The sequence below is a fragment of the Limulus polyphemus genome, unplaced genomic scaffold (genome assembly GCF_000517525.1).
Source record: "Limulus polyphemus unplaced genomic scaffold, Limulus_polyphemus-2.1.2 Scaffold4744, whole genome shotgun sequence".
NCBI lineage: Eukaryota > Metazoa > Arthropoda > Merostomata > Xiphosura > Limulidae > Limulus > Limulus polyphemus.
The window spans coordinates 53,174-71,515 of NW_013670354.1; the positions used below are offsets into that span (position 1 = coordinate 53,174).

At 35.9% G+C, this 18,342-nt stretch overlaps 1 protein-coding gene across 1 annotated transcript in view; it reads right to left on the minus strand.

Moving 5' to 3' along the window:
* The window catches only part of LOC106471627, a gene marked incomplete at its 3' end in the record, with an annotated part of 73,301 nt that overhangs the window by 52,711 nt on the left and 2,248 nt on the right, over positions 1-18,342 (minus strand). The window contains exons 2-4 of the mRNA XM_022400248.1: positions 5,163-5,229; positions 4,624-4,707; positions 346-2,805 (exon numbers count right to left, since the gene is read on the minus strand). Of these exons, the coding sequence (XP_022255956.1) occupies positions 346-2,761 (2,416 nt within the window). The remainder of the gene's footprint in view (positions 1-345; positions 2,806-4,623; positions 4,708-5,162; positions 5,230-18,342) is intronic.

The following is an 18,342-nucleotide window of genomic DNA, read 5'->3' on the forward strand; positions in this document are numbered from 1 at the left end:
CACAGATGTACATCAAAAATTATTAACCAATAGGACCATAAAACTGTTACACTAATGCACTGTTTCTGTATTCATGACTATCACCAACTATCACAACTACTAATGAGACAACTGCATTACTTGACTTTCACAGATGTCCCTCAAAAATTATTAACCAATATGACCATAAAACTGTTACACTAATGCACTGTTTCTGTATTCATGACTATCACCAACTATCATAACTACTAATGAGACAACTGCATTATTTCTGTTATCATAATGAAGTACAACTTATTTATTAACACTATCACATTTTTTAAGCTTTCAAAAATAGTAAAACATGAGGATAGGCTTTGCACATACCTAAACTACTACAGTCTGATTTTTCATAACCTGGAGAAGCTGTAGAGGAGTTCAATCTCAAAGATTCTGCATCCATGTAGAGGGACTCCTCCTGATGGTTGGAATTATTAGAATACCAATTATTCAACTCTTCATATACATTTTCTTGAACATCTAAATCCACAGTTCCCATATCAAAAGGACTGCTACTATTAAACCTTCTTGTTCTTCTAAAGGAATCGTGGTGTTTCCAAAGAAAAGATGAGTTAGGCTTTGGTGCAATATTGTCATCATTGTTACCATTAGAACTTTCATTACAAGTCGTGTTTTCTCCTACGCTGTTTACGTACACGGGTTCTTCAGTACACTTTGGTTTCCTGGGTAAAGGCATTGGTATCTTTTTTATGTCATGTACTTTTGTTTTTGTAAATGAAAATCTCTTTTTTTGTCCATTTTGATTGATAATTACTCCCTGCTCTTCACTTGTTTTATCTTTTAAATCATGTTGGGTGAATTTTTGTTGTTGCTCATTTTTTGGAAATAAAACAGAATGCTGGCCACCATTTTCTGGTAAAATAGATTGATTTAGTCTGCCTGCAGACTGAAAGTCATTAGGAGCTTTAAACCTGGAAAAGTTTGACGAGTCTCTGTTCGGTGTATTACCGCTAACAGGCTCACTTCCAGTGTCATGTACTAGATTTTGTGATTCAAAAATGCTTTTAAATTTTACTAAAGATTTTTCAGCATCAAAATTTCCAACTTCCTTAGACTTTATGCTTTCATCTTTCATGCTATTACAAGGTAATGTCTTATTCAAAGTTAGTAAATCTGTTTGTCTTGTATCTTTTGGAATCTTCCATGCACCTAAACTATGTATATTTAAAGATTTAGTGTCTAGATCTTGTTTGAATCTTCTTTCACTTTCTGGAGACAAAAGTTTTTTGTTCTCTTCAAAATTCATAATAGTTTGTTTAACCAAAGACATCTGAGATTTAAAACTTTTAGTAACTAATTCTTTATCTCTTTCAAATGAAATATCATTTCTTGGATCTTTTTGAAAATCCTCACTGATTTCTGTACTTCCAACACCTAAACCTGATGACTTCAGTTTACTACTATTCCTACAATTACCGTTTATTTGCACAATTTCTGCTGACGGTAGCTTATGGAGTTCATTTTGTGATATGGTTTTTCTGTGCACATTTTCTTTAAGGCCCCTTTCAACATGTTTATGATCAAACTTTTCTTTTAACTGAGAAACTTTTGATTTTTGAAATGGCAATGAGGCAGATTTTGAAGACTTAGTGTTAATATCACCATTATTTATGTTGGATATTCGTGTTTTGGCACAACCACCATTTTTCCCAGAGATAGATGGACAGGTTTTTTTCATGATCCTGCTACTATTAACAGCACCAGAAATGTTAACATTATATGATGTTTTTACAGCTTTGTTTTTTAACTGATACTGAACTAGAGAAGAAGAAGAGTTAACATCATGATTATCAACAGACTGAGAAATTTTGTTCAAAGCTTGGGGTGTTTCTGTAGCTCTTAAAGTTTCTATGTTTTCAGAACTCTTGTAGTTTGATGCTGCATTACTGTCACTTAACTGGTTTGTGAAAAACTTGTTTGGTTCTCCTGTGCTTAATGATTTGGATCTCACAAATTCTGTAGGAAGAGAATACGGAGTATTAATTGTTTTGAAAACTCCACTCTCACTTTGACTTTTATACAAGCCCTTAAACATTTCTTTTCCTGGAGAATGGTTCTCGGGACTACAACCATTTTGACAGGTCCTAACCTCAAGCCTACTTCTATCTAGCAATTTACTGTTTAAATATCTCTGCTTCATAGCACTTAATGAACTTCTTGATAAATTTTCTGTAGGTCTTTTAGATTTTATTAAAGTTTCTGAAGAAACAGATCCAGATTCAAACTTCTTTTTAATTTGAGACCACTTATCCGAACTGTCAAGACTACAAACTTTTCCACATTTTGGCACTATTACTGGTTTTCTATCAGTAGCGGTTTCTGAACTTTTACAGCAAAGCTTTTCCATTTCTGGTTCTGCCACAACTACTGGGTTCACACTACCATCAGTGGCTGATTTTGAATATACTTTTTTCTGTTTTTCTTCACATTTCCCAATGTGTTGCCCTAATGACATACTTTTTGTTCTACTTATGAGATTTTCTTCACACTTGGACTTCACTTTCACACTTGAGTTTTGTTCATGTTTGGTACATTCACACTTGCTGCTGCACTGAGTTGTCACAAGATCACTGCTAATTATTGTACTCGGTGGAATGGAGGATGTCTCCAAGCTCTGGATAGTTTTCTCTCTTCCACTGCTAAAGCCTGGACAGTTAAATATTGCTGGTTTTAGAACATTGTCAACACAAGATGACAGCCCAGATATGTAAGAATTTTTCATTATCTCCAATATGCAAGGTAAACAGGTGATTACCAGGCTGACACCTATAAAACAAGAATAAAAAAAATTAATAATTAACTATACAAACTCAATATTTAATTAATTTTAATAGAAGCACTTACACATGAAAGCTAATTAGCCCATATTATTCAAATTATAATTTTACCTATACATAAATCAGCAACATATATGATAGCATGAGTAAATACATTATAAAGATAAAGAACAGAGAATTCTGGTAAAGTTAACCAAAGAAGACTGATCCAGTGGGATTTCTTTTCTATACTAATGTAAGTTTACTATAACAGTCAGAGGCTTCTGGTAAAGTTAACAAAAGAAGACTGATCCAGTAGGATTTCTTTTCTATACTAATGTAAGTTTACTATAACAGTCAGAGAATTCTGGTAAAGTTAACCAAAGAAGACTGATCCAGTAGGATTTCTTTTCTATACTAATGTAAGTTTACTATAACAGTCAGAGGCTTTTGGTAAAGTTAACCAAAGAAGACTGATCCAGTAGGATTTCTTTTCTATACTAATGTAAGTTTACTATAACAGTCAGAGAATTCTGGTGAAGTTAACCAAAGAAGACCGATCAAATGGGAATTTTTTTTTTTAATACTAATGTAAGTTTACTATAACAGTCAGAGAATTCTGGTGAAGTTAACCAAAGAAGACTGATCCAGTAGGATTTCTTTTCTATACTAATGTAAGTTTACTATAACAGTCAGAGGCTTTTGGTAAAGTTAACCAAAGAAGACTGATCCAGTAGGATTTCTTTTCTATACTAAAGTAAGTCTACTATAACAGTCAGAGAATTCTGGTAAAGTTAACCAAAGAAGACTGATCCAGTAGGATTTCTTTTCTATACTAAAGTAAGTCTACTATAACAGTCAGAGAATTCTGGTAAAGTTAACCAAAGAAGACTGATCTAGTGGGAATTTTCTTTTTTAAATACTAATGTAAGTTTACTATAACAGTCAGAGGCTTCTGGTAAAGTTAACCAAAGAAGACTGATCTAGTGGGAATTTTCTTTTTTAAATACTAATGCAAGTTTACTACTATTTTCAAAAATTCATTGAGAACAAATTACAAAAAACTATTAGTTTCACTTTTGATGTAAAACAAATTATTGAAGTTACCATCAGAGATCAAAAGTATAAAATTATCTTGATAGTTTTTATTTATTATTAAAACTGTGAACATAGTGTTAGAAAGATTTGTTTTTTGCTTTTTGGCTTTTGTTTATCTTGGGTTTCAAAAATATTTTAAAGTTCTACACAAGGTTAATTAGAAAGATTCCTAAGGTAACAGTAAAAATTACATAATTTTGAAGGAGTATTACAAGTGTGGCCCCTTAATAATATGTTTTTGAGCCCTTACTTATTCATATTTATGTAAATTATTTATAAACCTATTTGAAAAAAAATGGTAACGTGAGAATATTTCTTTAAATCAGAATATTCTGGACTATCTTACAGAATGAACAATAACTTAGAAAATGCTTTTCCAAACTACAAAGTAAACCTCAGGACATTATTCTTGTGCAAAATAGCTGTAATGAAGAATAATATGATATTGGAGTCTCTGTTGATAAAAATGGCAAAAATAGAACCAAATGTCTAAGATCTTTCAACATATATTTTTAACTTATAAGTAAAAAACGTTATTGCAACTGAGGAAACTATTTCCAGTTTTGGTCCTATTATTATGAAAAGGATTTTAAGATGTTAGAAAGTTGAAAGAACTACTAAAATTACAAGTGGAAAAATGAAAATGTGCTATAACGAAAGAATTTGAATTAGAAGTGATATGATTTGGGTACTTAGATTTGTAAAGGGTTTCAATAACACGTTAACTTACATGATAGAAGTGCCCAGCACCCCCAACACTACATTTTAAGAGTCCTTTTTTTACTGGTTTTAAAAATACTCAGCAACCATCACCCTAAAAATGAAAAAATAAAATAAAAACCTTTAAAATGGTGAAGTGAATCAAATTGGGCAAAAATAAACATTTGAATTTTTCTTTAATTAAAAATGAGTTGCAACACAAGTGACACTAATGTTTGTGAATTAACCATTTCTTTATTGTTACTTTTTACAAACAGTATTGGTTAAAATGTTTAATAAATAAATTTTCATTAGACATTATTGTGCATTATTAGCTTGGTATAGAGATTAGAATTAACCTAAAGCTCCTAAGCTGGATGAACCTTGGTTAACAGCCAAAAATATCATAAAGAGGGAGGATACCTCACTTGTGAAACAATACATTCTAATCTTCATAAGTAAGAATGGTATATTTAATTAGCTATATTCATTACCAGATTTATTTTTTGTTCTAAATGTAAAACTGTAGTTCTGATCAAAAGATAACTTTAAATTATGGAATTAACTTACCAAACCTTCAGTGTTAAAATATTCAAGAATTCAGCTTTTTCCACTTCCAAAGCCAGATAATCATGACCTAGAATAAACAAGAATCATCATAATAATATAGACCAGTTGCTCCTACACAATGACTGATTTCGTGTGTCAACAATTCATATTGAAAACATGTTTTGTACTAAAAAATTCATTAGTTTTTGAAGTTCCTATGTATGAATGATCATATTAAATTGTATTTGGTACTCTTCTAATATTTGGAAGTAGAAACAATGGGGACTTTACCCCAAATTCTTGTTTTAACTCTATATGGGCTTGTTCATTTTGACCAACATTGTAACTACAAGATTACTATGAAACTATTTACACTAATTAAAGTTGGCAAGGCTTTTAGTAAACATTACATGTCTGTTGTACACAGAAAATCAGATCTTTTAATACTGTACTGTCACTAAAGATTTTTCTGTGAATTTAATAAGTTTTTACTGAGTCAGTCTGAGTGAAGGCAATTTTCATACTAGCAATAAAAACACTTCTTTTTATCTTACAGGTCTCATACTTCATTGCATAACCTTTAGAACCTCCTAAACAAATATCACAAGGTTTTTGGTAAAACGTTCTCTTATTTTGTCTACTCTATCTATAACTGTAGTGAAATCATCTGTAGCAAAAGTTGAAAACTGTGAAATAGCATCACAAATACAATGACTACAGATTATAACAGACAATTACAATTATTTATCTTATATCTTTAGAGCTTTAAGCCTCTTAATTTTCCAAAATCACCTTCATTTAATTTTATATATTAGTTTCTGAACTGTATGTAATTACTGTGTCCAAAAACAACAACAACAAACAATCATGGATTTATGTAATGTACAATTTACTATTTTCATTGGTTACGAACATTATCAGTAGCAATATCAGAAAGAATTTTAGACATTTTTCGAAAGACAATGCGACATAAGGGGCACGACATGTAGGTTTTCCAGAAGCTATAAATTTACGGCTTATGAATATCTATACTGAAAGTGAATAACTTGTGACAAACACAGATCATATAGGGGTAGAATAAAAATCTAAAAGGGGCAATTCGGAGCAAAGAAGCATCGTGTGATACAGAAGTTCAGCATCCTTCTTACTTGAAAATGTATTTCCAATAGATCCTTACCTTTCTGCGCACAGCAGCTATTCCTTGCACATGCCACTAGCCTGGAGCTATCTTTCACCTAAGACATGTTATAATGTGAACTGTGTTCTGTGCACAACGTAATCACCAAACAACAACACCTCTCCACCTAGAAAACGGCTACACATCCTCCATGTGTAGTATATCCCCATAAGCTTAAAATTAACATCATTCATAGATGAAGCAAGAATAATGTGCACCAGTAGTGGGTGGGAAGGTGTGCAGAGAGGCGAGTATCTATCAGAAATACATTTTCAGGAATGGAAAATGTTAAATAATAAAACAACAGACTTACCTCTTCACACAGTAATTAGAATCCCACACTGATGTGGTGGAGGGACCAGTGCAATTGCAAAAACCTAGATGAGCTCCCTTTGGAGAAGGAGACTGAAGGGGAAATCCCATGGAGTGTGACACCATGTAGTGGAGGCTAAATAGAAGGATAACACTTCCTGGAGACCACATCCATCTTATGCAAGGTATACTCTTTGCCCAGATGGAAGTACAAAAGAAAGAAGGCAAAATGGGACCGTGTGTGACGGGAATGGGTGGAAAAAGATATGAACAACTGAGCATTTGCTCACAACAGTTCTTTTGGACATGAGATGTAGTGCAGCTAGAACAACAATCAGACCATATAGTTCGGTATGTATTCATTTGTACAAGTTACTCACTGTACATACAGAAACTCTTTTTATTGTGTGGGACTTTGCCCCATCTGTCTGGCCAAACCACTGTGAAATTGGCATATCATATAATAGTGGGTGATCTGCCCACTTGGACTCTTTCCAAAGAGATTTCACAACTGGTTAGGAACTCTCCTAGTCAACTACTCCAGCAGCTGAAACTGGGAGCAGCAAGGGTCTCCCTGTGTCAGTTGATAATCTAAATAGGGGAGAGGAATTTGTGTTGGGGAAACACCAGAGTGCCTGGACTTCAATGAACCCAACCACCACAAAGATCTTTGACTGGAGAAAGTGCAATGGGTTGCAGCAAAACCTAATTTGAAGAGTCAGCATGAGAGAGAGTCAGGGAAGTGGACAGACATACTCACTTCTGCTGGCTTTTTCCATGAAAGCCCATGGAAGGAATGGTCTGAGATGAAATATATCATTAATGTAATTTTATGGGCTAAAAAATAATAATAAAAAAAAAACAGAAAAAAAAATTGCAGCCACAATATAAACATCCTACAGCAGGGCACAAATCATAAAGTGGGTTATTATGCAATGTGCCCTGGTTTTTGATGTAATGGCAGAAGCAAAACTCAAGTTGTGTTGGGAATACACCATCTACCCAGTTTAACCTCAACTTTGCCGGCCTCACATGCTTAAGAGATAAAAGAAGGGGGGGGGGGCATATGTGAGAAGAAAAGATAGAACCACAGCAAAAAAGTAGTTCACATATCACCCAATAGCCTATTATGGTATAAACTAACAATCCTTGGTTAAACAACCTGTTTGACCAGATAAAAAATGCTGAAAGGTTGGCAATGGTATGATGATGAAGAGCAGTGGATGGGCCAGTGGTGAAAAACACACCCCTTTCATTGATAGACAGAGAAAGTAGAAGAGCCACACAAATGAGATAATAGAAGGGCTATGCAGTCAAAGAAACCTGACTGGCAAGCAAGGGAGCAGAAAAATTCCACATATGAAGACAAGGGGATGACACCCCCAAGTGAAAGAGAGACATATGAGGTTGGACCAAGAGTGGCTGAGATGGAAGAGGAGGCACCCTGGATATCAGTTGGTAAAGAAGAGAAAACCAAGAAGGAGCTGGCCAAAAAAGGTGCTACTAACAAGACCCAACCCATGAGTAAAAGCCAAGACATATGGGAGAAGGCAAAATGAGAGTACATATACAGAAAGAGATGAGACTGGTCCTCGCTGTGGATGCTGGGTGAGGTACCAGGTGCCAGAAGAAGAGAGTTTGGTATTGAAATGAGTGGCAAAAGCATTGACCACTGGCATGCCCAACTGGAAACAAATCCAACAAAATATTTGAGGATGGAATGACTACCGAGTAGGAAAAATACTGTCCAGTCAAGAAAATCAATCCACCACCACATTCAGAGCTCCGAAGACATGACAGGCTTTCAGAAGAATCCAATGTGAGTGGATTCAAAACAGAAAGTCCAAAGTGCAGAAGCAAAGGCCCCTGGAGCAAGTCTCACCCTAACAATTGATATAGGAAGTAACTGTAGAATTGACAGAGTGGATCATAACCAAGATAAAAATACACATACAGAAAGAGATGAGACTAGTCCTGGCTGAAGGTATCCACAGCCAGAGCTGCTGAGTGAAGTACCAAGTTCATGCACTAGAAGAGGTAGGAAATACCAAGACACCAGATGGGCAGCCAAGAGATCCTGAACATTCATGTGGAAGGTACACTCATAGGAGACCAAACCCTGAAGCTGTGGAGTTGTCCAGAGATGTGCCAACTCATAAGAGGTAATAATGAGGAAGACAAACTATAGAGAGAAGAGCATCACAGCCCAGAATATCCCAACAACAGAAGAACCAAGTAATCAGGGACAAAGCAGAAGATAAAACATTGGTCAAAGTGTTGATAAGGGCTAATTATGATTGTAAATCCCCAGAAAATCCATTGGAATCAAGGTGTAGAGCTTCAGGTAGTAGATGAAGATAAGTTATGAATGAGATGGGTAAGTAAAAGGCAAAGATGACAAAAATAAGTACTAGAGAGTGTTACTAGAAACAGGGGGTCAACTTCCCATGCGAGTAGAAGGGACTTCAGGGATTGGGAATCCAGGAACAAAAGAGGGAAATAGCCATAAGCCATGGTGAAGGAGCCCTGGAGTCAAGGAGGATGAAGTATTTCAGAGTGGGAATGAAACTAATCCAGAAATATGTCAGCTTGGACACATGTCTAGAGAAAGAGGAAAAACCAAATAACCATCAGCATGAGAAGCATGTAGCAAGGAACAAAAAGAATCATAAGACATAAGAAAAAGTAAAAAATAAACCTGAGAAATCAAATACATAAAGAGATTTGGAAGAGGAACATTGCATTCAACAGGTAAAGAGGAGCTTAGTGGAAACCTGGAAGGAAGAAAGCTACAATACTCATGTTCAGGTTCAGAGAACACACTTCAGATGCAGCAACAGAGAGATGAGGCAAGGAAGCCATCAAAGAGCCCATGACACAATGAACTATGGTGGTAAGTAATGTCTTCAAATGTCTGTGAGCCTACAGCAGCCACAGACAAAGTAAGGAGTATGAACAACATTACAAGAACCTTAGTAGGAGGTAGCAGTCATCATCATCATTTGAGAATTTATGTAGCAATACTCCAGGACCTTTTTTTTCTTCTTTTTTTAGTTATGGCATAATTCTAAGCTGAAGTTAAACTACAAGGAAACCAAAGAAAGTAAACACTGTGAAAAGGCATTGCAAATCTCATAAAATTGAGTAAGTTTAAACTTCAAGAAACACACCCATTAAAGACAGTGCCAATGATAAGAATGAAGTAAATTACAAAATCAAGTGCTTATTGGGATCTACTCTGCAGGGAAGATGTGTTGCCCTCCTATTGGTGTGGGGTTATTGTTGCATAATGATTACATCCTGTACTAGTGAAGTTCACATTATAACATGTCTTAGGTGGGAGACAGCTCAAGACTAGTGATATGTGCAAATCCCAAAGGCTGATGGTAGAGGAATAGCTATTATGTGCAGAGAGGTATTATTTCAGAATTTATTTAAATATCTTTTCAAATTAAGAAATTAAGTTTATATAATATCAAAATATGAATTACAAAATACAATGATAATAAAGTATTTTAACAAAATTTTGAATGTAACTCTGTAAAAGGTCATGAAATGTACATTTACCCCCCTCCAGCTGTAGATATAGGGTTAAGTCAGGTGCTAGATAATAATAATAATTAGCTGTACACTATATTACAAAAAGTAATACAAGTAATAGCAAAGCAAACACCAACTAATTATGAGCCTATCTAATTAAGTTGCATATGAATGCCACAATGTATTTACATGCATAAAAATCAGTAGCTGTCACAGACAGCCACTTCCAGTCAAAATACCATATGTAACAAAGCTCACTGACCTTCAAATGGATGCAGATTTAGAGGTATGAGTGAATTATTTCATTCCAAACTCTATCACAGGTATTGTGCTGAAGAAATGCAAGTACACTCATGTTCTAGCTAACAGGGGATAGCTTCTTAGCCAATCAAAATTATTCTCTACTTGGGCCATGCAAACTTTTACATGTATTGGAATGTAGCATCACATGTCTAGCATTAAATTCACTACCCAGAACTATAAGTAGAGTTCAGGACAGTACACACACTCTGTAAAAGAAGCTCCAGGGAGCAAAGTTTCATGGTGATGTTAGGTTTGGACTTGCTACATGGTTTTGAACTTGGTTTACTAGTAATAAGTAAAGAATTTAAATTTTGTATTGTGATCTTCTTGAAAAAGTTAAAATCTCATTCATTATGATAACATGTCAAAAAGTGGTTTGAGACAAATAACAGAGCCTACTTTGATCCCATCAAAATAAAATTAACCATTTAGAAACAATTTCAAATGCTGCTCAAGAGACAGAAGGACTTGGAGATGCTTAGCTGAAGGAGTAGTAATCTATTCCACCAAATCTGTACCAACAGTTGGTGGAATATGTAACATTATTCCAAGTGTGAATGCTTCCAAAGGTTGGTCCACTCACAGTAAAACAGAGCTCTATCATTGTAGCATGTCACCTTCTCTCTCTTGAAATGTATTGTTCCAAAACTTTTAGTAATGCATGTACGTCCAAGTGGTATGGTAGAAAGGCTTTTGTATGGATAGTCCAGCGTTTATAATGTAAAAAAAAATAATAATAATAAAACCTCATACAATCAATTACAAAAGAGAAAAATAAAAGACTAAACTGTATCTAGATAAGATAAAATGTCAGTGTTTTAAAATTACAACAAAATATGATGAGCAAAGAAGAGGGTGCAAAAATTTCAAAAGTAAGGTAAAATCAATGATGTGACGAGAGAAAAGGACAAGTTTGATAGCAGTTAATATTAAAGTTAACATTTTCCTACACTGAAAATATATTTTCAATAGACACCTCCTTTCACAAGAAGCTTTCTTGATTAGTACTACCCTATATTGGAACAAACTTTTCAGTTGGTCACTCACACTTCTTTCTGCATATCTACATGCAGCAACCCTCCACCAATAGGAGTGCAACACTGTCCCTATCATAACTAGCGCCCTCTCTAATAATGCACCTTAGTCATGACCAAGTCAACCAACGCACCAAAAGTGTGGAGAGCAGTGGGAAATGAGTGGAGGTAAGTATCCATTAGAAATACATTTTCAGTTTAGAATAATGTTAATTTCTTATACTATATCTTACCTCCTCTTACAAAAAGCTAGAATCCCACACTGAATATGATCCTTCTTTAGAAAGCACCCAAAGAAAGACAATGGAATGTTGTGAGGAATGAAAAACAATGCACCAGTGGGGAACTGTACTATTTCTGAGCCAGGTATACTCTTTGCCCTTCAGGAATGTATTGCCAAAACATAAAGGTCAGAAACATGGAAGGGCCCCAAAACATTTCAAGCAGATAAGGGACCCCCAGGTGTTGAGTGGCTAAGTCACAACAAACCATAAATGGGAGTTTGACCTCAACCAACACCTGGTGGCATTTGGAATTGTATATCAGGTCCTCTTCCTTTCACTTCAAAAAACAGGTACTAGGAGGGAAGATGAGCTTCTGCACCAAGCACCCATCTCCAACACAACCAACACCTGATCCACCAGATGAAACGAGAGCTCAGGAGGTATTCATCTCTGGTCCAAAGCCTGGCAGCTTTGGGAATGTGTTGTCCAGTCTGCAGTAGGAACAGGGAACCCAGCCAAATACATGTGAGGACTTATGTGGCTGTACCATCTCCAACCAACACCTGATCCACCTGGAACTGACATCTGGAGTATGGAAGGAAGGAGGAATGTCTCAGCCAGAGGGGCAAACTGCAATAGATACGTACAGAAATAGCAGAGTGCTACAACCAACACCTGGTGACATCTGAACTTGTACATCAGGTTTGCGGTAAAAAGAGTGTCATGTCATAGACACCAACCTACTCTGAACTGAGTGGCAAAGTTCACATACAGGAGGACAAACCTCCATAGTCCACCACCCGAGAAACTGGTAAGTGGCAAGGACTCCCATACTCCACGAGAAAAAAGGGAGGATGCATTGGAGAGTCTGGAGGACCACAAAACTGGAGACAGTGCAATGGGTGACCATGATACTTTATTTTGAAAAGCAGAGCTGCCACATGGACGGAGTCAATCAACCAACACCTGGCAGTGTCTGGAATTAAAGAACAGGTCCACGACAGGAAAAACCTTGATGCCATAAAGCATCAGAGATGGGCAGTAATTCCTGTCTGCTTTACTGATGTCAGTTTATGAAGCAAAAGACCACAAGATATAACTACAATTGGTATCACGGAACACCCAATCTCTATGGTATGCATAATATGGACCTGTGACATGTGATGATTTGTTATGTATGAATAGTTGATATCAATGCATAGGTGACAATCAGATGGAGTCAATGAATTAATACCTGGTGGCATCTAAAATTGTATATTGGGTCCATGGTAGGAAGAGCCTCACCATTACAGTCCTCTAGCATGGCTACAGGATGAACAGTGTAGAGTTGAGACTAAATATACCTGGTCAGGCACCACTCACCACAGAGCAGGACCCACAATCTATGAGCAAGAGGCAGCTGTGAAGGAAAAGAAACTGTGTACTTACTAGCCATAAAGAAACTGAGGTATGAAGAATGGCAACTGGAGGTAAGCAGAAACCCACAGAATATGAAACTGCCATGATATGTTGATAGTGAGATGTAAAGGCATGGTCAAGTGACAGATCTGATGGGAAAAAACACACAAAAAAAGCAACAATCATCCAGAGAAAAGGAAGAATACACCATGTGAATAACCTGGCAAATCAGTAGGATTCCAATGAATAAACATATGTACATGGGAACCATGGAAGAGAGCATGTCATATACCATCTGAGGGCCCTAACTGGACAAAGGAGGTGATCAGGATCAGAATGATCATAAAGATGGAGGAAAGGGAAATAGTAGGGAATGCAGAATTACCCTCCTGAGCAGCTGAAGTTTTCGGTAGAAAAGAATGGTTGGGAAAAAGGTGAACATAGGAAGCATGGAACAATACACGGCAAACATTTATCACAAAAACACTGGAACAACAATAAAAACAAGGACTTTAATGAAAGGTGATATAATGAGCAAGACAAATAAAAGCATAAAGAACAACATTTAGGTTCTAATCGGGGAGAAAAGCAGGGTGGAAAGGACGAGCAATGGAGAATGAATACCAACGAGAGTGGAATACAGAAGCAAATTCCGTAAACCAAGAAGTGGAGGACAAAGCAACCCTGTAACTCACAACAGAGAAAACAAATAGGCCCCTGTCATAAAACCAAGTGAGTAATGGTCAGTCTGGAAGGATGGTAACCTCATCATACAGACCAAGAGTGGTAAGTAGCCCACTTATGCTGATAAACCACCAATAATGATGGCTAAACTGGATGGAAAACAAGAAGGAAACACACCTGGAAAGTCTGGAACTTCTGATGAGGGAGCAGACAAAAGCCACATGTGAAGATGGAGTGCAGGTAGGGAAGGGTGACACATGCCAGAATTAGGTTGGTGAAAAAGTGTGGGAGACAAAGGGAGAGGAATGAGTCATGACACCAACAGCCATTGTAGAAAAGAAAACCACTTCTGAGCCACCCAACATAACTCAACAAGAAGTGGTCTTAACTATCAAAAGGACATAAGGAAGAAGCCAAATGGAGGATAAGCATATAGGTAACAAATGGTCAAATTCTGGTTGAGAGAATCCACTGAATCTACCTGCAGATTAGGAACAGGCAACCAAGAACAGAGAAGATGTGTGTTGATAGGAGACACAAATGTGTCCAAACCAGGGAGATCCATATGAGCACATAACTCCCAAAAAAAATGATAGGATCCAAAACCCACTCTGTTGGTAGATTCAGGGCATCAGGAATATGACATGCCAGTAAAGTAATTTGATGGTTGTGAACCCAATAAAGAAGATCCAAAGGTCCCTCAACCAGGTGCCTCCTTGCCTGGTTATATAGGACACCACCATCAAATTGTCTGAGTGGTTCATTACCATCTGTCCCTGAAGAGACAGCAGGAAGTGAAGGACAACTCACTGAACAGCAGAAAGCTTGAATATGTAGAGTAGATTCAGGAATAGTCCACCACCCTGAAACCTCCTGACATTAGTGATATGCTCCCCAACCAGAAAGGGAAGCATCCATAAAAGGTGACAATCCAAATGAGGCAGAGGAAGAGGACCCCCCCCCCTCCACAGTAGTGGTCTGATCCAGCCACCAGACAAAAACTGTTGGTTATGAAGATGGAAGAGTAAGAGGAGAATCAAAGAAATCCTGAACAAAAATCCATTGGTCGATTAAAGCCCACTAAAGAGGAAGGAATGCTTTGAAAGAAGCCCGCATCCCCAAAAAGAGATAGAACCTCTCATGCAGTAGGAGAGGGTGAGGATGAGACCTTGCATATGAGAATTTCCATATCTCTCAACCAAAGTAGAGAAGATTGGGCTCAACTGACAACAACCCTGGCATCTTCTCCAAGAAGAAACTGAGTATGAGGGCAGAGTCAGTCCATGAGGATGCTAGCTGGAGCTAGCCATCCATGTAATGGTGGAAACGAAGGCCCCGGGAAAGAAGCAGACAAGTGAATGACCAAACAACTCTGCCAAGTGGAAGCATCCTAAACTGAAAAACACACCCATAATGAACAATAGAAAGGAAATGTCGGTATACCAGGAAGATATGCATCCAACACATCAACCTTTGTCATCCATAGACCTGGAGTGAAAACCCACTGGAGAGTTAAGTTCAAGTCCCAGGTGAACTTAGGAACAATGACAAGGCGATTCAGGGACGATAAATCTATTACTGGGTGTCAGTCTCCCATTTTTTTAGGAATGACAAACAGACAAAAATAAAACCCTGGACAAGAAGGATCTCTTCGTTCAATGGCACCCTTGAGAATTAAATCTTGAACTACCTCTGACAAATGTTGGCATGAAACAGGATCCCACAGAGGAAATTGGATAGGGAGACGACAGGAAACAGAGGGCCAGACCTTGGTCAAATAGTGTGCGAGGAGTTAGCGGACAGACAAACATACAATTTTGCTCTAGATTGCATTGAAAATAATAAGAAGGAAAACAAAAATAAAGAAATCAGATATATTTTCAAATAAAAATACACAACTAAAATAAACAAAGTCATAGATAAGGCACACAAATATCTTTTTTTGACATTAGCTGGAGGAACCAGAATAAAAGATACAATACTCCAGATCAATCACTGCTAAAACAAACATACTAAAAAGGTAAAGCACACAAGATCTTAGTTTTTTGTCTTAGTAATAATGGCAAAAAAAAATTTAAAATAATCAACTTAAATAACCAAAGGCTAACATAAGTACAAAGTGATATAATAACAAAAAATCCAACTCACAATTTAATTATACAATTAACTATAGAACAATAACTGAAGCATACATAAATCAAAAAAAAATCTTAGAAAACATAAACAAACTATTCAAAATAAGACTATATAAACATACTCAGACACAAGGGTGTGGACTGGGGATTAAAAACAGTTTGGGAAAATTATTCTTATACTGGCCTTCTATCATGGTTGGAGTTGGTTCTAGAAATAAATGCCTGTAGGGGTCATCTGTTTTAACCATCATGCCACTATACAGTAGTGTGTTGCCTGTCAGTAAACACTAAAATGATGTTACATAAGGAAGACTTAACGCTGCAATTGGTACTGTCATGATGTCAGTAAAACGTGCACATCATGTATCACGAGAACCATTTGCACTCTGTCGACTACAACACAGCATATGAAATTGAAAAGCAAGAAATAAAACTACTTGTTACTCCTAATTTTGATTTTATTTACTCTTGAAACAGAACACTTTCTGGAGACACTGCAGGAATACATCTAGTACGTACTAGTATTATTTAAACAATTTACAAATGAAACAAGAACACGCTGTGCAAAATTTTGTTTAACAATTCACCATATATTACAGTTACTAACATAAAATACCCACACTACACTGCAGGATTCTAAGGTCCACCCAAGATTCACAGAGGCCTCAATGTACCACTCAAGTGTCTCCATTATCTTAATTACAACTACAGCTACCTCAATGCACCCGTTCTTTAATTGATTTGTCTGTTGCCATTTCCCAAACTTAATTCATTTCAACTCTTATTAACTCTTTCAGCATGGGTTGGTCCCTGGGACTGACCTCATAACCATTTTGTGCTTGTTATAGTTTTCATGCTATGAACTTTAAATTAGTAATCAAATGTTAACAAAATTTGGCATATTATCAGTAAATATTACAATGTTTTCATATGCAAAATAAATTATTTTATTAAGTCTTAAGGTTTGTAAAGCAATGTTTTTCTCATGTCTTTTTTTTCTTTTCACATGTTGCCTATCCAACATACAAAGTAATATTCGTTTTAAGATTAAAAATACTTTTATACATCAGAAAATTTCACATGCAAAATCTTTATAACGGCCAAATAGTTATAAAATATTTCTTAAGAAAAAACTTTATATTTTGCCTGTTATTTTCAGTAATTAATCTCTGTACAAGTTCGGTAGATTTGACCAATCTCGCAACCACAAAAAATTAGGAAATAAATATATATTATGGCTCTTTCATTCTAGAATGAACAGAAATTATAACACAAAAACATAAATGTTTAGACTAAATAGTTTAAATCTCATAATATTATATATTTATTATTTTTAGTATATTGCCCTTTCAGCTGTGCCTGGCTAACAATAGAGAAGTTACAATGATGCAGCTCATGTGCACTCATGTTACCCTATCAAATAACATAAAGCAAAATATTAATTATTGCTATTGCTACGACAGCGGAAGTCACGTGACGCTGGGACCATGCATGCTTGAGTTACTCGAAGGATCATGAATTTTCCCCAGCAACTCTAGTCTGATCGAGATGCCCTTTTTTTATATATAAGCCTGGCAAAGAAAGCCAGAGATAGATAATTGAGTCAAGCAAACAGTAGTGGTAGTAATATAAAGTGTGTTTGTACTCGTACAGAGAAACGTATTGACTGTGAAAATTCTGTGTATTACAAAGTTGTATCGAGGAAGAATAAACTGGGTTAATCAAGAAAGGACATGTATCACTGAAGTTTCTCGGAAATAATTTCTACCAGAAATTAACAAGCAAGCAGATACGTAACACTATTTTTAAATAAGTTCTTAAACTTAGTGTTCTTAAAACATAGAACAGTAACTACAGAACTAAATCAAACAATTATCTGTTATAGTTACAACCTTTGTACTCAATTTCTGCTTGACATAGGTTGCTAAGCCTTGAAAAATTTGCTCATGAAGAATATGAAACAAAATATTTTTATTAGGTTTTAATGTAATTTTATCCAAAAAATATGAAATTTTGTGCAGACTAAAGACACATTGGTTCAAAAAAAAAAAAAAAGAAATGGTGCCAAGCCTATTAAAATGGATGAAAAAGCCACTAGGGGGACATTCTGAAGTACGTGTATATAAGGGAGTGTTTCCAAAAATGGAATAAGGCTCTTATTTTATATTCTAGCTTGTCAATATTGGTAATTTGAATTTTCTAATTCATACAAAACTATAGACTTAGTATTTTGACTTCACAAACATTTAATTTGAACCAGTGCTGCATTCAACATATCATGTGACACAGAAAAATCAATGTTTATCCGAGTCTTTTTAATATTTGCTTTTAAATTAAGAAATTGAGTAATATATAGTACTAAAATTTGAATTATAATCTACAGTTTGATATCAA